The 21,787-nt window shown below is 34.9% G+C and overlaps 1 protein-coding gene across 2 annotated transcripts; it reads right to left on the reverse strand.

The window, feature by feature from the left end:
• Positions 1 to 1,732: 1,732 nt before the first annotated feature.
• On the reverse strand, positions 1,733 to 20,293 carry LOC113763829 (alpha-N-acetylglucosaminidase). Of its 2 annotated transcripts, XM_027307785.1 has the most exons (20): positions 19,969 to 20,293; positions 19,151 to 19,224; positions 18,077 to 18,288; positions 17,291 to 17,412; positions 15,775 to 15,863; positions 14,285 to 14,379; positions 14,114 to 14,195; positions 13,354 to 13,460; positions 12,721 to 12,751; positions 11,723 to 11,840; positions 10,687 to 10,737; positions 9,714 to 9,823; positions 9,417 to 9,519; positions 6,753 to 6,851; positions 5,159 to 5,269; positions 4,351 to 4,598; positions 2,918 to 3,155; positions 2,590 to 2,668; positions 2,233 to 2,491; positions 1,733 to 1,988 (listed from the first exon to the last, which is right to left on the reverse strand). In XM_027307785.1, the coding sequence occupies exons 1-19, from the start codon at positions 20,191 to 20,193 to the stop codon at positions 2,256 to 2,258; spliced, it is 2,430 nt and encodes an 809-aa protein (XP_027163586.1). In that variant the 5' UTR covers positions 20,194 to 20,293; the 3' UTR covers positions 1,733 to 1,988; positions 2,233 to 2,255. The 2 variants fall into 2 exon arrangements, with proteins under 2 accessions (XP_027163586.1, XP_027163585.1); XM_027307784.1 differs by lacking the exon at positions 1,733 to 1,988 and having other exon boundaries at positions 2,033 to 2,491.
• Positions 20,294 to 21,787: the final 1,494 nt, after the last annotated feature.

The raw sequence follows: 21,787 nt of genomic DNA on the forward strand, positions 1-21,787 counted from the left end.
TCCCTTGTTTAGAAACAGGGTGGGGGTGAGGGAGTATACCCCCTGCACTCGTAAAAAAAATTAATAAATATATATATATATTTAATTATATAAATAATATTTAATTTAATTAGTTACAAACTTATATATTAGTATATGTAATATAACGGATATTATCAATTATACTAATAATTATACATGTCTACTAATTAAAATTATTAATTAGTTATACTAAATTTGCTAATAAATTTATACTAAAATCCTAATTATACTTAACACAATAACCCTTTTTTCTCAAAAAAAAGCACAATAATGACTTAGTTATTGTATTTGTGTTAAAAGTGAAAACTTAACTACTTTAGTTGTATTTGTTTCATCATGTTGGGCTGTATTCAAATAACTTTTGTTTAATTATTTTTATGAGTTGCAATTGTAAAATTATAATAAATAATAACTTGATAATGTGTTGATATTTTAGTATTTAATTATTTGCTAAAATTTGACTATAATAAAATTATATAATAAATTTTTATTAGTCCCGTGGAAGAAGCAAGGCGGAGCGAGGGGAGGGGTTAGGGGGACGAGGTGGGGGCAGGGGTGGGGAAATTAGTGGGCAGCAAGGTGGGAGAGGGGACCCCACCCCAATGCCGCCCTGTGGCCATCCCTAATTTGATGGCTCGGTTGCCTCTTATGCTCTCTTCAAGGCTTCTTCTTTTGTCTTCATCTCTCTCCTTCTATAGTGCTAATTTTTCCTGTAACTTACTTGAATTATTGCTTTTTTTTGTTTTCTATTCTTGATAAGGTTTTTGTATAGCAGGTTGAGTCATTTGTCAGAATTATCATCATGTAGCTAAATCATTTATCAAAATTATCATCATGTGAGGGGCCGAAAGCTTGTTTGAATGATACATTTCCCTCGGTAATGTGGGCTGGGCTGCTGGAGGGGAACATGGATCATCCAATACTGAATTCCGCCAAATCCGTCCAGACAATCTCGCAGCTCCAGCTGAAGACTTTTATTGTCACTTTCATTTTCTTTTGGTCCCATGGCCATGAGTCCCCTGACTGCTCCCTGAGGTATTATTGAACACTGAAATATTGACTAATTATATATTAGTCATTCTTCAAAAATTCAAATGCATCAGACTAGCTAGAAAAGAACCTGTATTATTATGTCTTTGAAAGGTAGTAGATCATTCAACTGGCTTGAAAAAAATTTACATTGCCGTTTCTATTTTTAACTCCACTGCTGGTATTTCCAAGTCATTCCACCTAATCCTAATTGACATGTCAATATCTTCTCAATGGATCTAACTTGGATATGTTCTTACATGCTTAAATTTTCATTATTACTTTCCAAGCAGTACTGCTCTGGCAATTTTACAGCCTTTATATGTAGTAGTTCAGACTTTCACATTCCCTACATCTTGGAACATACTGAAATCAGTTGATACCATTCCACATGGTTAGAAGTATATCAACCACAATAACATTGTCTATATTTGCAGAATTGGGACATTGTCAACAATCCAATGAAAACAATGACAAATGCAGTTGTGTAGCTTGTGCTGCCCTAAAGATTTTGACTTCCAGAAGGATAACTGTGGGGTTTAACCAAGGCCTCATGCCATCGGAGACATTCTTCTGGCTTTCGATAATTTCAAGGCTGTTTGAATTTGTTACCTGGGATTCAAAAGCTTGCCTGCATTCCCCTAAAAAAAGAGTTTTCCTGTATGCACTATGCAGAGACAAATGTGCTTACTTCAACAGTAAATTTTCTGCTAACTAATCTTGGTTTAACAGAGAGGTCCCTGACTAATCCACAAAATCATACTGGAACATGATCACATTATGTATATATTTTTTCTTCGTCTCAGCTGTTCTCTGCTATGTCAGCAAAGGGATCAACTTCAAAGCACCAAAAAAAAAAAAAATCCTTTGCATAATCCATCCTTCTCAGTTTCCAGTCCTAGCCAACGCAAGGACAACACTAAATTTTCTACTTTGACCTGCAAAGAATCAAGAATATTCAATCAAGAGTGCATATTCATCATGCAGCATCAACATTTGTCCAAAAATATTATGCCCAAGTTTCTCTTTAAGAACTCAAATCTTTCAAGTAAATTTAAAATGTTGCAAATAGTTCCAACAAGTTTCAGAATTTTACATTCCAGATAAACAACTGAGATATCTCATTTTTAACCTCCTCTCCCTGACAAAGAACAGGAAAGAAAAGTCAAAGCAAGGAAAAACCTAAAATAGTTGTCTTATGACTCTTATCTCAGGTACTTCACGTATAGATCTTTTGCAAGGGCAAGGGCATCGCCTTGGGCCTTCACTGGGTAATGCTCTGTGCCCGCTTGCCATTCGTTTGAATATGCTATCCATTCCTTTCTCCAATCCTCCAACGTGAATGCCTTGTCCTCACTCAAGCTTTTTGATAAATGACTGAAGTACATTGATGCTCGTGGGAAATAATATCCTTGGAGCAGCCCACTCCAAAACTTATTTGCTGATCACAGATGAGTGAAATATTAACACTGATCAAAAGCCCAGATAAGAATAGTTAATTAGATTGTAGCAGGTAAAAACATTTTGAAAGTACGTTACCATAGTCATGAAGCTTGCTTTGAATGTATTTTGTGTTATCAAACCACATTGTCACTTGTGTCCTTGCGTTCCACTCATACTTTAGAAAATGAAAACAAACAAAAAAAGAAAGTCAAACAATCAATCATTCAGTCCCTATTCTAATTTATTTTACACAGATAAAGTGTACAGCATTGACAGAAGAATGGATGGCCTGCTCTAATATCTGTATGAAAGGTGTGCAATCTCTGTAGAAAACAAAAGATACCACCAAGAGAATGCAATCACAAGCTTAATGCTGGACTTAAGTTGATCTAACTGATGGAAAAGGTAAGAATATGATTCTGACCTGCTTTGCCTCATCAGAATTAACTGCCAAGCTTTTTGCACTTTCAAGCCAGCTTCCAAGTAAAAAATTATCATCCGCAGCAAGAAGCACATCAATGTCCTTAATTAGTTGTAAAAATTTTTGACTCTGGACCGCTAAGGCATTGGCGTCCTTATTTTGGAAAGCACTTATGGCATCCAAATATACCTGATTTGCAAGCTTTGATAGTGACTGCCTAGTCAAGTCAACCAAATCATACCTGTTCCAACAAAATATGTGATCAGTGGTGATTGCAACATTCATCTACTTTAAGCTTCCAATATTTCAAGCGAAAAGTTCAACTCGTCAATTTGCTTCAGAAAAGTTTCAGACAGTGCATTTATGCCATGTGCATGTCCCGTTTGGAATCTCCCCTTTTAATCTTGACTTTTCATGTTGACAACATTGTTAGAGGGTTGACCACAATTTAGCTTTCACAAATGTAGAAAGCATCTCTCAGGTAACCATGCCTCCTTCTCTAACTTTTCTTCTACTTTGTTGGTTTCCCTTCTTGTAACATTGAGGACCAAAATTTTGAAGTTCTAAACTATAAAATTTCCTTCTTGTAACTTCTGGATCCCGTTCTCATTTCTTTTCTTAGTATCTACAACCAGAGATCTCTCTTCTCCATTTTCATTTCAACTTTACCCTTCAAATTACTATATATCTGCTAATTTCTTTCAACATTTTCGACCACAAAAGTTTTGGAAAAATGAATCAGTTGGAAGAATGATCAACCTGCCAGAAAGCTAAAGCAAGAGATTAAACATGAGATAGAAATGGGCAATAGTGTTTTAATTTGCAGCTGAACTTTATATTCTTAGAGGGAAATACACGAGCAAAATTGGGTAACTAGTAAGGACCATTTTGCTTTTTTGGCCACCATCACATGAAACATTTCATAAGTGTTATAATAACCAATGTATGGCATGTTTCCAACCACATATGTGTAAGAGTAAAAGTCCTTCAAGAAAATTAGCACACTGTAGCTGAATTTTGTCACATGTAGTCTCATGTAAATAATCCGGATGTAAGTTTATAGTTTCAACTTTCACATATTATAAGGTAATCTCAAAATGTACATGTTACACTCTATTATGATTTGTGTAAAATATTTTCTATGTTGATAGATTAAAACAGAAAATCTTAGTATACCAATAGTATGCATGTCCAGGTAAACAAGAATACTATCTAGACTTTACAGTTCTTAAAACTAATCAACAGATGACATATCCTGAAGTTTCACTTCTCTCTCTCTCTCTCTCAATACTTGTGGCAGGACAGAAAAGAGAGACACAAGCAGATAGACAGACAGACACATGCAACAAACACATTTAGTTCAAGAAAAAAAGGAATGTAGGAAGGAGAAGAAAGTGGAAACTCATCCCAATTTGACCACCCATATGCAACCTTACCTATATGTGAGACTTCCAGCAAGCTCATTTCCTGCATCAAGAAAAAGCTTTAATGCAGCAATCGCATCCTGAGTATCATACCACAAATGTGGCTGAGGTAACGGGGAGCTTATTTCGTGGAGCATAAACCTTCTGTTTCGGTATACTCCAGGAATCTTTTGCATCTGATTTTCTTGATGTAAATCGGATCTGGTATGAAGTGTTGGATCCCAATCTGGAAATTGGACTATGTAGTCTGTGTTGTGATCCTGGACAAAATTGATTTTTCAGAAGAATAATGAGTTGCAAACATGATGTGAGAGTGTTCAGAAACTAGAAGATAAACAGCACAATCCTTTATGATAGTTAACATAAATAAATATCCAGGAAAAATTGCCTAGAAAATTAACTTAATCCTGCATGGCCTTGTTCAATTCTGTACTGATTCAAACTCTACGAGATAAATGAGAAAAATTCACATCACTTAACAGTTCTATTGTCTGAATAATTTATAACAAGTTGTCAAATGTGCAATCCTATAGTCCTGACTCAGATAGATATCTCAATGCTGCATAATGATAAAAGAAAGCAATGGGAAACAACACTATATTTTATAGAGTAGAATATTAAAAAATATTAAGATATCATTATTCAATTCATGAGAACTTATTCTAAGAATCAACTATTTTTTAATATTTTTTCTTAATACTTAGTCCTGCATCGTGTATTCTATGCCACTCTGTTCAGTTTAGTGCTTCTGACAATTAAATATCTTAGTTAACTCAAAACAGAAAAATACAACATGCTAATGGTTTATAAGGATACGTACAGCCACTCCATCAGTACAATTGTATATTGTTTGATGAAGAATTTCCCAAGCAGTTTCAAGCTGGTGCAGTTCTTTACCATATCGTCTATGACTGTACACTTTCAGCCATTCCTGGAGAAGTATATAACACTACATCGTCAAGAATAGAAATGATTCAAGAGCAGTAATGGAGAAACCAAAAGCACCATATAGTGTTGCAATTCAATATTAAGTTTCGCATAGGAAGGTAAATATTCCTTTGGTTTATGCTCCACAAGTTTGATATTCCAAGATATGATACTCATATTTGATGGTTGAAGTGGTTGTATACGGCAGATATTTACATGAGTCCTAGAAACCTTTTCCTGCCTCTGTTCATGGGGTTGACAGAATTACAAAGGTTCTTGGTGACACTCAGAGAAAAGAGAGATGGATTTGAATGTAGTTATGTTTCTTAGATAGGATACCATTTTTGGTATAGGCTAGTTCTCAGATCTTATATTAGTCCCTTCATCTCAAAGTATCTTTTTGCAAAATGCCACAAATTATTTTGAGTTCCTAAGCTTTCCTAAAATTTGCTTTGGATCATGTTCCCACTGACCCAGTCGATACTTCAAATCTCCCTGGAAAAAAGCAATTTACTTGAAGCCATTGATAAATCAAAGCGATTGCATAACAACCATTTGAAGGAGTACGGAATGAATAATGAGCTTAATCAAAGAACAAGCCCATTTCCGAGGAGAGTCAGAACTTAAGTAGTGAATTAGGGATTGAGGATTCAAACCACTATATATACCTGGCCTTAGTCACTTTCAATGTACTTTTGATTTACTTTTGGGCTTATGTTTGCTTTATTGAACTGACATATATAGCTTAAAATTATTTATTTTGCAACACTTTCTGTGAGACTTGTGCTGTAACTAATTCTCCCCCCTTCCAGACTGCTAAATATGGATAACAGGAGAGAATTCAGTACCGTGTGCATACCTGTAAGCTTTCCATTTCTTGTTGCAAGCAAATGAAAAGATACCAGTGCACATGAATAAAAGAATGAAAAGGAAAAAAAACTGCCACTGCACCTTGAATAATATCACATGATTTGTCTCATCATTATTTATTAGTTTTTCTGGAATATATGTATATGCTAAAGATATACAAGGCAACTTAAAACATGAGAACACTGCAAAAGTAAGAAAGATGAATTGAATTCCATCTTATCCAATCCAATAGAGTTCTACTGGTGCAATTGAAAGTTGAGAGTTAATTTCTTCTTTATTTATCTTTTTTTGAAGCTTTAGTGGTTTCTGATTATTTTCAATTGAAAGTAAAACTTATGGATGATTTTACTCAATAAGAAAAATCCAAAATGACATATCTACAGAAAAATAGCACTTTCATTAAGACTTCATAATGTAAAATGCAATCCTGGCTGATTGAGTTAATTTCTGTACTGCTTTCTCAGTTTTTATAGGGTAATCTCTCACTGGGTTCTTATTGACATCACTGGAAACAACTCTGACTATATTAAGGGAGCAAAAAGCAGACAATATGCAGCTCAATCTCGGTGATGTGCATGTGAGATTCTTATCACTAGTAACACAAGAACTTCAATTACCTTAACTTGGAATTTATCACTTCGAAATGCCATTTCAGACATAAGCTCATATACGACTGGGTTATTTTCAATTCCTTCCATGCACATGCCAACACCAACCTGTCCAGAAAAACCAAATTGTTTACAATCTGCAGTAAGTAGGAGGGAAAAAAGATTGTATAGTCAACTTAAGATATGTAGCATATTCTATTCTATACGTCATTACATAAAGTACATGATCAACACATGAAGATGATGAGAATGAGAGAAATGAGAGAAGGTTAAATATACTCTAGCATTACCACCACACCTAAGCAAGAGGATTATAGTTATTCGATCTATACCCTATTTATTTATTTATTATTTATTTTCAGCAATATTCAATCTACGCTTACCTGTACCATGAACACTATAACCAGCCAGTACAACTATTATGCATGGTAGTTGGCTATGATCCTCTACATGACACGGATTTTTCTCTTTAGGCTTCAATAAATTTCTGGTCTAGGATAGATTCTAAAGTTTGATTATATAATATAGGAATGTCTCTCAGGTTTCTGAGAAGAAGTATGTGTGTACCTCATATACTCCCAAAGAAGTTTCTGAATTACGGAAAAATATTAGTCAGATGAGTCTATCAATTTCAATTTTCAAACTGCAGGTGAACCTGAATTCTCTGTTCCAGAATTTTAAACCTGAAACAGCCTGAATCGACAAGGAACAGCCAAATTTGATCTAAATCAGCTGTCCAAAACATGGTGGGAAATTTCCATCAGTTATCACCCTTCCATACTGAACAAAAATATTGATAGAGATGGTCCAAATTGTCAGCTCTTTTGCCTGGTAACTTAATGGGATACATTCATCCACATGGAGTTTCAAGCCCATCCAGAGTTGAGACCACATTCATCAATATTCAGTGTGGCCCATCTGCCCTTTCTCAATCAAACTGTGGAAACACCAAAAGAATACTATTCCACTTAAGCTCCACTTCAACATATTCAGACCACCAGAATTTCTCTCCTGGTTAACCTCTACTTTATATCAGTTGATCTTCTTCATCAAATTTTGGTTGTTTCCATTGCCTCTTCAACCTCATAGGCCTGTGCTTTCTCCTCAGCTTGTAAAGCACACACATCAATTTGAGTCCTAATTTTCCTAGTGGTGCTGGAGTTGTTGGACTTAGGCAAAATTTGGTTGCTTCCAGTGCCTATTTGATGGCCTCTCTCAATTGGGGAGTTCATGACTTTCTTTCAATACTTGAACAGGAACTTGGGGCATGGGCAACTTGTTAGATTCATGAGTAAAGAGTTATATCCCACATTGGTCCGAGAGATGGAGAAAGAGGAGTTAATATGTAAGGGCTCAAGACCAAAAGGCTTAAGCTTTTGGGTCAGAATTGAATTCCTGACTTACATATTGGGCTCTTTGGTGGACTCTTTCGAGGTGTTGCTCCCTATCAAATTGGTATCAGAGCTTCAGGTTGCGAGACTGGACTACTCATGGGCAAGTGGATTCTTCTCGGAGTTGGACCAGTGAAAATTCTCTTTTTGGTGGTGGACCAAAGTGCCAAGGAGTTTGGTTGGTGTTAGACCAAAGAGCCAAAGGTTGGTAGGGATCCAGAATGCAGTTTGGATCTTAAAGAAGAGTGGGTCCATGTTTGGGAGATGATATGACCTTAAGTGATAAGGTAGGCTTGCGTTGAGTATTAAAGTGGGTTCAAATAAGGGCTTGTAAATTTGGGTTTAATGTGGGGGTTACTCATGAAGGGGGCGATTTGTTAGATTCATAAGTAAAGGGTTATGTCCTACATTGGTCAGAGAGATGGAAAAAGAGCGATTAATATGTAAGTAAGGGCTCAAGACCTAAAGGCTTAAACTTTTGGGTCAGAATTGGGTTCCTGACTTACATATTGGGCTCTTTGGTGGACTCTCTCGAGGTGTTTCTCCCTATCACTATTGATTCTTACCTGTTGGCTTTGACCGAAATTGGGATAGGCACGATTTGGTTAGGAACTCTTGCTGCCTTCTTTGTAGTTTCCACAAATCATAACGATTTTGGAGATAGGCATGTGAAGTAATTTTGGATGCTCCGCAAGACTCCAAGTTGATGATCACCACATCATAAGCTGTTTTTTGCATCAGAGCCAGAAAACAGATTTGTGGTTTTAAGAGGAATATTATTTATTCTGTGTAGAAGTACCCAACCATGGAGTATACTTTGTGAAGTCAATTTCCAAGAAGTTGACTCTCATATTTTTGGGAGAAAGGAACAATATTTTTCAAACTTTAAATAAAAAATGAAATATTTGCTTAAATGACTCATCCATCAAAAATTACAGATTATTATTTTTTAATTACTATTGTATTGATTAATGATCCCTTCATGATTATAAGCGATTGAAGTCCAGAAAACTTCACATTCTGTCTTGATTCTCATGAATGGTGTGTCATTTCTTACCTAAACTACTTCAGGTAGTACACAATTTACAAGGCTGAAAATGATAAAATGCAGAATGGATGTCCTATACCTGTGAACCAATGGATGAATAAAGAGTTCACTGAGAAAAATAGTCCATAGAACCTTCTTCTTTTACTGTTAGGAATCAGATTCTGTTCTCTGTGTTTGGCCAGTATTAGGAGCAGGATATTTGCAGGCAAGAATTATTAGTAGAATAAAACATACCATAGTTGAATTTTCACTCAGACGTGCATCAATAGGACCTGAAGCGACTGCATCCAATACCCCATACATTTCAATATTGCCACCAAAATTGTGCAGCATACACCTGATATGTTTTGGATATTTAGAAAATTGGAAGTACGTGCAGACAGCATCCCAAGCTTCTCCAATATGGTTGACAAGATTAAAAAAAAAAAAAGAACAGAAAGTACGTTCTGAACATAAAGCTCATAAAAGAATGAAAAACATAAAGCTCACGAAAGAATGAAAAATCACAATGATCTGCAGCAAAGTAACTACCAGATATAAGGAGTTCCATAAAACTGAGAGGATGACTTCCATATTGGTTTTACATCAGCGAATAGATCAAGAACTATCATCTTCCCAAATGGAACCGAATGCAAAAGTGCCTGTGACAAACAAATCAAGATAATGGTTAAACAACCGCAAAACTAAAATAACTTCAATAAGGGACAGTTAACATTTAATAAATATGGCTCCAAGGGAAAATTAGATGATAAAAGACCTAAGTTAACAGAAGGACCAAAAGGTAGAAATAAGAGCCAAATGAGGAAAGTCAAGAAGTTCAAAGATACATCTCTTTCCTTTTCATAAGGAGTCAATATATTTCAATGATTAGACCTTTTAAATAAAATATATATGTTACCAGCAAGAAATATTACCTAAGAGCAAATTAATGCACCTATAATGGTCAAAAATCATTCCTTTACCGAAAAACAAAACTCAGAGCTCTTAATGCTAGCCAGGGCGATAAAAATTTTTGACAGTATCATATGCATATGGTGAAATCCCATGGCAAATGGAAGACAGGTCTCACTATTTCTTGATTTTGCACCTTTCCAGCAGTATGTTCGAGAATTCCTGCCTCTTAAGAAATTATCACCTCTAGATACCTAATGTCTGTTGAAGTAGGTAACCTTTCTTCATTTTTGTTTCTTTTCAACTGTACTCTTTTTATTAATCAAGTAAAAGAACCCTGTCTGTATAAGGAATAAAGTTTTCTATTCATAGGGGGATGCAATAAGCTTTATGTGCTGAAAGTGTTTCTCCATATGGCTGCAACTTATTAGGATTGAAAAACGATATAATTTATAGATCATGGAGCAAAGGAAGTTTAACTTCTTTGAGTTGTAATACCCTCAAGAAAAGCTGGATAAACAAACAGAAAAAGACTACCAGAAAGCATGAAAAGAGTGCAAACAGACTCACAGCAAAACCAGAGGAAGCAGCTAAAGCCATTGAATATGCGTACCTTCATTTGTGGTGGTTTCCAAAATGATGAATCTGAATAGAATAGCCAACCCTGAAGATTGTAAATGAGCATTCTTCAGTTCATTTATCATCCAAAATAAGACAGCTATGACAGTCACACTTCATATTAAAAAAAAAAAGAAAAAAAAAACATCATGAAGTCTTGCCATGATATAAATTTCATTTCCTAGCTATTTCTCCTTTCTGTTTCAAAATGAAAAATGGGAAAGGAGACAACAAGAGAGTTAAACCCGTTATAAGGGCTCGGTATTTGACTACTTTATTTGCTTTTTGCTCGTCTTAGGTTTTAGTATTTACCTAGTTTTAGAAGGGTAGTACATAGTGAATATAGTACTTTTCTTCAGCTTACACTTTGTGGCTTACGAATTTCAGTACCAAACTACTAATTACATGATTCCTTGAAGTTTTATCATTGTGTCAGGACCTCCAACATTTTATATTACATCTGAGATCCCAACTGCATATCATGCTACCTAATGCTCCTGTTCTGCAGAAACAATGTTGAAATATTAATGCCATTAGTTTTGCGTGCATATCCAAAAAACAAGAATGACTTTGCCTAACATCCAGTTTGGTGTTAATGAAAAACATTCCTAGTAGAAGTAACTGTAAATCAAGGAATATCACGGAAGGCCCTTATCACAATAAGTCCAATTCAAACTTGTTAATAACACTCCTACCTAAGAGGACTTCGAAATAAAGATTTTTGTGTTAACGTCTGCTCCTATTGAGTTCAACCAAAAAGCAGACAACTAACTTAAATAATCACAGAGATATTGGGTCAAGACAGAAAACAAAGGGAATAAAAAAGGTCCGCAATCAAACTATCAATTAATTCTGGCAGAAGAACATTTATGTCTTTTATTAATTCCGACAATATATTTTTCTTGGTACAATCTAAAGACCATTTTAGCAGAAAATGACCAATATAACTGACAATGAATGCAGTGAATGTCAAATTACAGAACTGAACAGACAATTAGAATAAGAGACTAAGTGGCCTTTTAAGGACATACTTGCATTAGCCAAACTGCATCCTTATCTGCTTTAGACATTGCTGCGTAGACAGCTGAACCAAGAGAAGATATATATGTTGGATCATCAGTAGGAGGGCTGTTCTCGTTAAATGTATCACTGCATAACATGCTATCTCTGTAAGATCACATATAGACAAACTTACTCCATAAGGAGCAAAGGAAGGCTTTAAATACCACGTGGAAGAACTGCTAAAATACATGACTTTCTCAAATACATAATGAAACAAAAGAAAATACCTGCAAACATGGACTAGAAAATGAAAGCAAGATCAGATAGGATAAAACAGCCAGTCATGATCATCATGATGATAGCCAGAACACGTAGAAAATCCAAAATAAACAAATAACGGTAGTACAAACTACAGAAGTACAGACAGAAGTTGACATAAGGTACAAAAAACCTAAAGAAGATAAAAAAAAACACATACACGCATGCATACAGCTGAAAAACCTTGGATATAAGTCATAAATCAGAACTACAAGCATGACCCCTTTCTGTAGGCAACATCTAACTTGTCTACTATTAGCCACTGAGCTTCTGGTCCTTTTAGTGTGGGTTCAGTTAGATGAATCTGTCATGCTTAAGCTCTTAGAGGGACAAAACATTTACATCTCCTTGTACTCTAAGACAAATCCTCGTGTCCAGACACATTCTTTTTGACAGCCAAAGCATGTGTGAAGTGCGAACTTTGCATAAGGGTTCAAACTAAACTCTAGATCTTTCTCCACCCTTAAGTCATGTTAAAATTGCCACTCTATCTAAAAACTTGACCTATTGGGAGGAAGGCTATATAAGTATTATAGAATCACATGACATGTACCAACTCTTACATCTAATAAGATGGTCACCATTATCAAAATATTCATGTTGTCAAAAAAAAAAAAATGTGTTGACATGGTTTAGGAGTACTCTCCCATGGAAAGAAAACAAATAGGATAAGCTTCCCTTGGTAATCAATGAACTTTATTACACATACCAGTTATAAATGTTTGTGATATCTCCATATTCTGCATGAAAATATAACAATTGAGCACAGTCAATATTATACAAAAACAGACTATAAAATTCTCTAAAACACCATGGACCCAGTGGATCATTATCATGTGCTGATAGCACAAGAAACTGAACCAAATGCCCCAGAAATTACAAATTACCAACAGAAAACAAACCAAGCAAAATGCAGAATGTATCATGAATGATTTTCCCTTCAACATGAAATCTCATATAAATTAATGCATAACCACAGAAGAAATCCTCTGTCATAAGGCCATCAAGATAATGAAATTCTAACCGTCCAACTGCTTAATCTTCGAGGTGTACATGTTACAAGAAATATGCATGTAATGAGAAATATATTGAAAAGCAAGTTATAACGGAAAGAAACAGTTTTAAACAAATTCAGAGCACCATGGAGGAATTGAAATGACATTTGATGTAACAAATCTGAAACCCGTAAAAATAAATAAATAAACAAATATAAAATTGATTTTCATTGTTCCTTTTTTTTTTTTGTTTAAGTTGTTAACAAACTGCATTGTATTAAATCAAAATGTATATATTTCATCTTGTTTTAAGCACAGACAAGATAAAAGATTGATGAACATTTTACCTTTGAACTGCCACTTGATAAATGCCTCCCCAATTTCAATAAATAAAGGATCAGAAGGATCAAGAAGGAAAGTGCAGCACCATCGAGGGTCAGCATCAACAGTGTTCCTAAGATAGATGCAAAACAGCTCATTTTGTGGAAAAAAAAAAACAGTTCACCAATATCCAGGTAAAAGGAAAATTTTCCAGACTATAAACAAACAGCTGAAGAAATTGACATGAATAAGAAATAATATACCAAATGAAAATTCAAGAAAAACTCAAGTGACTTGGATCTTATAATGATGTCGGGTGATATAGAACCAGGAAGAGAATTTTCTACTCCATTAATCAATATTTCAATAAGACAAACCATTGAAAGCAGAAAAAAGAATGGAACCTAGAAAGGTTTTCCACTTGAATAAATGCATGGACCAATACTTGAGATCGCAAGAATACAGATGGCTGTCTAACTACTCATCACCAGATTCAGACCTGCATTTGGTTTGTAATTGTTACATTTGAAAGCGGAGCAAAAAATGTGTTTGTTCATTTTACTTCTACCAGAAGATTACCAAGCATAGTTGTGACAAGCCCAAAAAAGTACACAGATCTTAACTCATCTTAGGATAAAATGCAGAGAAAGTCAGCAGTGGATTCAGAATGTCATAATAACATCATCCATGACCTTGACATGCGTTGAATATTGAAATAAAGGACAAAGAAAGTGCAGGGGGATAAAAGGGTAATGACTAAGCATATTAAAGGCCAAAGCCATATACCATTCCCCAAGTCTACTTATGTTGGCAGACGGATAAATTGCTTTTAGTGCAGCTGGAACATTTCCAGAGAACGATGGGAGCACTAGTAAAAGAGAACATAATTAGTTTCAAAAGGCACAAGTTGACATGTGGAACAGACAAAAGGTGTTTGATTTTGATACGATTGCATACCTGGAGTCATGCCTAACTCCAACATCCGGGCTAATATCTGTTTTTGCAACAGCAACTGTTTATCCAACCAATTTTGAGACAAAGGCCCACCCCACCTGCAAAATGATAGACAATGGATGTAAATCTTTTCACAAGGGTAGATATTAAACTGCAGATGACAATATAAGCAAAACAGACCAGTGGCACACCCAAACTAATGAAGCAAAACTAGAGAAGCCAAAAGGTCAAGTATGCAATACAGTTAAAAAGTCTGATATCTAGTGAACAAGTTATTTGAAATCATGTAAATAATGGAGATAACAAGTTAGCTTTTTCAAGGCATGATAGAATGTAAAATCCAAGACATATTTCAAGAATTACAATACAAAAAAGTAAAGCTGAAATCTTTATGGTTTATAATCTAATTTATCAACAGTCCATATGCTTTTATTTAGCTAAATATTCCTCTTCTATTTTTCATACTTGTCATTTATCCACCATCTCCTTACCAGTCAAGTGACCATGTAACCATGGATCATAAGAAGATGTAGATAACTGCAGTACACCTAGTACTTGACTATTTTTCTGCATGGCAAATTGAAAATTTTAGGGGAATGTTGTTCTTGTTGTGGGCCGTAATTAGCCATTTAATGGATTTTCTTTCTTCCATATCCCATTAGTTTCACAGAAAGATCTTAACCTTTAAGTTTCTCTCTCCTCTAAAAGATATTGCTGTATCCTATCTCAAAGATAGCATGTGTAACCAAAAATAAAAAAATGGGCAATCACATGACTTATATTGAGATGGAGAGAATATCAACCTTTTATCTGCTTACTTTTGTTTCAAAAACAACAGGGAAATAGTTTCAGAAATATTCTGTATTCTATTACAGTCTTATATAATAGCTATCACTGCTATAGCAACAATTACAGTTATATCCTAATCTCCAGTTTTGGGGGTCTAAATACAACAGTTATTTTGCTACGAGATCATCTGTGTTAATATCATTGTTACTGTAACATCCTAGCTATAATCACAATGATAATGACCAATGCAAATATAACAATGATAAGATAAGTCTCATAACACACCAATTGCTATATTACAGTACTAGAAGAATTTAAAACAGTGAAACAGCTATTTCACAAAGGAGGGGAATGAGTTATTTCTGTTGCTGGGCAATCAATCTCATGGAGGACATTCTAAGACCCTCAGCCAAACAAAAAGAATGAGTGCCGTTACCCTTCTTTCCCACTTCCGACCTACCAATCAAAGCTGTCTATTACCATATGCCCAGAAAACTATATTTAAAGAAATTTTTATTTCGGGTGTAATTTGACTACAAGTAAATTTTTCATGTAAACGAAGATAGTGTAGTTGTACTAGCATGTTGTGCCTAAGACAATCAGAGCACTCATTGCTCCATCAACTCAAAAGTAGATAAGAATTATTCAGATATTCATGATATACATGGAAACAGTATGTGAGCATATGTGTGCTATGTGCTCACGCATGTAAGTTTCCCAAGCGCGCCCAAGCAAGAAAGGCAGGTCCACCAAAGAAATCATTCAAATCTTCTGCTGTGATATTAAAATCTTCCTGTCAAGTAAAAGGAATCAGATTATCATCAGGAAACATGGCAACAACACAAAGAACACTTTACAGCAAGAGATTGATCAATCAAACCAGCTAGAATCTAACTGTAAACTAAGAAAAAAGGGAGAGAAAAAATACTCTTCTTCATCTCATTCTTGAACTACACAATATACAAATATATATACACAAGTGGATACTATAATCATATGATACTATAATCATACTATTACCTAATTAATATATGATACTATAATCACATGATACTATAATCACATGATACTATAATCAATCAAATATAATCTTTCCTAATATTTACAATATCAAATCTTTCCATAATATCAGATTACATATCTTCAACACTCTCCCTCAAGATGGAGCATAGATGTTAATCATGCCCATCTTGCCACAAATGTAATCAATTCTCGGACCATTTAGAGATTTAGTGAAGATATCAGCTAACTGTTCTCCAGTTCTCACATGACTGGTGCAAATGGCACTTGGGGTGGTGCCCTTAGCACAATTAAATTCACTTAACTCCACTATATTTATAACCACCAAAATGAGATATTTCTTTATAAAAGTTTTGATGTGGGATACAATGACATACTCAACAAATCTCCACCTTGGCGTGTATCCAATATCGGTAAATAGTAGACAAATATCAAACAAGCTCCACCTTCTCCGTAAAAGTCCCAACGGATCTCAACGAACCACAAAAGTCCCAACGAACCACAACGAGCCACCAACGAACCAAGATGCAAAGGCTCAACAGGTCCCAACGGGTCAAATCTCACAAAAGGTTCAACAGATCCCAACAGGTTAAAAATTACGAACATGGTAATCTTGTCCCACCTTCTTCTCAAAAGTGACTCAATAGGGTCACGACCTAAAAGTGACTCAATAGGGTCACGTCAAAAGACATACTAATAACAGAGCCTGAAGCTCTGATACCATGTAAACTAAGAAAAAAGGGAGAGAAAAAATACTCTTCTTCATCTCATTCTTGAACTACACAATATACAAATATATATACACAAGTGGATACTATAATCATATGATACTATAATCATACTATTACCTAATTAATATATGATACTATAATCACATGATACTATAATCAATCAAATCTAATCTTTCCTAATATTTACAATATCAAATCTTTCCATAATATCAGATTACATATCTTCAACACTAACAAAGTACCATGTTAAAGAAATGAATTCATGCACAGGCTGGCAAATGAATCATATGCTGGTATCATTGACTTTTCACTCAGGGCATCAGGCTGGCTAATGAATCATATTGGTCCTAAATTTTGGAGTCTAAAAATGGCTGCTAGAGTTCTTTTTCCAAGATATTAGAACTAAGCAATGAGATAAACCAATTTAACAGAAATTTTAAATAAAATGAGGAAATTATGAAGTACATACCGTAAAAACTTTTTGCCATATGGCTTCTTGGCCCGTAAAAGCTAGAGGTAAATTAATTCCCTGAAGTGCCATCCAATCTATCTCTTTCTCCCACCTTTCCCAGTCCCACCAAACGTATGAATCTGCATACACAATAAAGAACTGTTCTAAGCTATTAATGGCAGCTTCTTAAGCATACCTAATGAGTTCAAATAGTCATCACGTTAAGAGACTTACTGCTTCTGTCTCATCATTTTGAAATCCCAAAAAATGCTAGTTTCCACAGTATAGGCCACTAATCTATTATTAGGTCTAAAAAACTTCAATATGAATAGGCCATTTCCAAATATCAATTTAAAACTATCCCACACCATAGATGACCTGCTAATTCATAATCCCTACATCCAATACATAACAGCTGTGTTCTACACATCTTTCAAGCTGACCATCATATTATGGTCAATAACTAGCAATTGGCTGGCTTATTACATGTCCTTCTGGTAGTCTAGCACACAGGCTATTACAGCAAAATGACTTTCTTTTCTCTTTCAAATGATGAAAAGATTAAACTGAAACCAAAACATCAGAAAAATAAAAAAGAAATATCTAAAAAGAAAACACATTTGACAAATATAAACACAATTTCCAATGCTTTTAAATTCATTTCATCATTTTAGCATGCGATTTTGAGAATATTAGTTAACACAATGAATAGCCTAGAATACACTAGCCCCAAAACACATGTAAGTGGGACAGCACTCTTTAAGTAACAAAAAAGCAATAAATTGTGGAAGATGTGATTCTTACAGCTGGAAGTTACTACATTTTGGTAATAGTTCCATGGCACAGCCCGCTGAATTATCACCACATTATCACTTACACGAGGTAGTGCTCCTGGCTTAGGAACTGATGCTATCTGAATGCCCCCTGTCTTATCCCACGAAACATGAGCATAACACGAATACTTTAAATACCAATGCAGGCCTGATGTGATTTCAGTTGCAGTAGTTCCTTCAATTCTGAGCACGGGAAGGGAGGGAGGGAGAGGGGGAGAGAGAGAGAGAGGGAGAGTTCAGACCTCAATTTAAGCATCTTAGTAATTACCATCTGTCCTTTCCATAAATACATATACTTTCAAGAAGATAAAAAGAGAGTAACTCAAAAATGAAATTCTTCCATGCATAAGTAGCTCACAGACAGAGTAAACCTACTAAAGCTCTTGAAGCAGGAAAAAATGGTACATATGAACCCCAAACAAACTGAAGGGTAAATGGAGTCCTAGATGTTATTGGAATAAAGATCTAAAAGTTATAAATATGTTTCAGCGACCAAAAGTGCAAATCTCAAGAAATTCAATCAGTTTCTAATATGAGGAATGACTATCCACCAAAATTGTCTATAGCCCTTTCCAAATCTAACAAAGAAATCAAAGTTCTCAGAAATATTGTTCTTTCCATGTAATGGCCTTCTAAATGATTATGGCAGGGTAGTTGCACCTAAACCCATAATAGAACAAGTAGGAACATTCTGATAAGTGTAAGCCTTATGTGCCTAACAAATAGTACAGAGTGGCAACACGACAGTGGAAGGTTGCTAAAACTCCTGCTGAAGCAGCAAGAGAAATCGCCTTCACCATACATTCATTGTAAGTCTGCATAATTAATATTTTAGAATCAATTAGAGGTTTCTTGTCTTTACCTTTCATTCAGTTAGATGACCAATATGATCCTCAAACTTTTTCCAGTAAATTACAACACATGAGAAAATTATATGTGTTACTAATAGGATGGTAAATAGAAGTAAACATTATGTTTATGAGAAAATTATGTCTATATATCATCCTTCTATTTACCAGATTAAAAGTAAGACATAGTCACATACAGTATCTGAGGAGAATTTCTCCTTGAGCTTTTGTAATTGCTTATCCGGAAGCAGCTGCGTCCACCACAGCCATCCTGATGTTTACAATCAACAAGCAGAAGTAGGTTTCACATATCATACAAGCAGCAATACAGTTACAAGCAAACAACTTAACAGATGAATCTTGCACTTAGTCATCATTATTCTTTAGAAATGTATATAGAGTCAGCTCAAGTAGCATGAGTAAAAAGGAGTTATATCGCTGTCCTAACAGATAACATCATCCATCGGCTCCTTCCAGCAGGACAAGTACCCCTTGCAATTTACAAATTGTAAATATTTATCGTACTCCAAGTCATAGAAATGCTGACAACTCTATTTTCTTAATCAGAATTTGACCTTCAACTGCATGGACAATGCACATCATTAAGGCATTGTAAAGGCACAAACTTGGTAATGCCAAAATTATCAGGAGACAATCAATACCATATATCGCACATTGGACCCCTGCAAATTCTAGTTCTTCTTGTCGGACCAGGAAAAAATTTTGCAAATTAGATATACATCATATTAACTTCTGGGGTCTCAAAGTCGAACAATTGACTTGTCCACTGAACAAATTTTAAAGATACTATTGCTGGGCTTTAAAACATTCATAAATCAAATTGCTCTTGATTGCTTCAAACTTCCAACTTATGAGCGGAAACTTTAGAGAAAAAGTAGAAAATGAGTAAAAACCAATAATTGTAGTCAAATTATAAACTCAAAACTTTCATATCAGCACAAAATGAAAAAACCCAGACCACACAAAAGTTCAAGAAATTGATGTGGTTGTATACCTTGGAGACAATCTTGAATTCAAAACTGGACAAATGGGTTGGAAGCAACCTCTGGAGTACACCCCTGGCTGCAGCTTCTTGCACTGATGCAGGTGATCTTTTACTGTCCAAACGCTTCAGCAGGGACTCGATAGCAGCTTCTGATTCTTGAATTGATGAAGATGATGAACATATTATTAGCGATGAAAGTAGTGAAAGCAGGATCAACGAATTTGAAATCTGCATGTTTTGGTGTAGAGAGTTGGTGCTGGTTTCTGTTAGTTCATTGCAGCAGTATTAGTACAGATTTTGTTCGTTCAATCTTTTTGATTTTTGGATTAGTCTATGATTGATGATTCCGTAATGGGATAGGAGCTTTAACACCCAAGGAAGAAAAGGCAAAAGTCAAAACCGTTTCTCGTCATTTCCTCTGTATTCTTATTTCTTTTCTTTTTTGGGGTCTAATTTTGAATTTTTGTTCTCCTGAAAATGAATTGGGGAGAAAAAAATAAATAAAAAAAAACACAAAGTTTTTTTCTTTGTTTAATTTGGTTTTATAGTGATGTGAAGGGAAATTCTTTTTTTTTCTCTCTATTGGTATTTGATATAGGGAATAACGAATATAAAAAATTATGGAGAAAACAAAATACGAATTTAATCATTATTACTAGGGGGAAGCCTGCACTAAGCACGTGAGTTTTAACCTATGCGATGAAATATTTATTCAAATAAATGCATTAAAAAAGATAGTAGAATTAGAACTGAATGGTAATCGGTTTAATTAAATCAGTTCAAGTGCGTGGAATTATAGTAAATTGGTCAAATCAACAAACTTATAAAAGAAAACAAATTTATAAGCAAAAGAAATAGGATTATCGTAGATAATCACACCATATCATTATAAATAATAACTATAGCAAAGACATCATTGCCTTTGTTACTATATCATTATAACACAATTATGACCATATCCAATCAACAATTAACGTGTAAACTATAAGGTTAGATTTAGATCTTACTTTGATTATGAAATTGTAGCCAACAAATAATTTTTGCTCACAGTTTGACCCCTTATGGCCACAAACATCAAATTTTGGAAATATAGTTAGAAAATGTAGGAAGGTTCCTATGAATATTCATAGGTATGCATCATCTATTCCATAATGAAATTTTTCATATTCATATGATAAATATTAAGAAAATAGGGTTAAAAACAAAAAAGTCTCCTGTGCTAAACCTAATATACAAATAAGCCCCCTATAGTTTCAAAATATACAACGCGACACCTCATGTTTTGAACTAAATTGTAACACTGACGAAAATCGGTAAAATTAACGGGAACTGATGAAAAGACCCTAAAAACAAATTCTTTATACTTAATTTTTAGCAAATATTCCTATTGTACCCCTTAGCCCCCAATAAAACTCCCTCCCAGCGATGCTTGTGTACAGAATCGATTTCTACTTGATTGAGAGAAATTGAACTAGCCTTTGGGAGAAATTAAATTACCACGCAGGAGGTTTGAAAGGTAAAGCCATTCTCCAGATACGAAGTCAACCTGCGAGGAACTACTACACAATCTTGGCTAAGGTAAAAGGATTTGATTTTGGGTTTTAGCTAACAAATTGTTGTTATTAGGGTTAAAGTAAGAATGTTGGTAACTAAATTGGGATTTATCTACTGATGAAGGGAAATGACTGGCTAAAAAATTTGCTCATGTCTTCCTCAAGCTCTCGAGGGGATAGTGGAGCTAGGAATCTACGGTACCAATATAAGCAGTGCGACTGTCGAAGAAAGGCAAAAGTGAAGATTGTTGAGTCCGAAAAGCCATCCAAAGGGA

This window comes from Coffea eugenioides, chromosome 2 (genome assembly GCF_003713205.1).
Source record: "Coffea eugenioides isolate CCC68of chromosome 2, Ceug_1.0, whole genome shotgun sequence".
NCBI classification, from domain to species: Eukaryota; Viridiplantae; Streptophyta; class Magnoliopsida; order Gentianales; family Rubiaceae; genus Coffea; species Coffea eugenioides.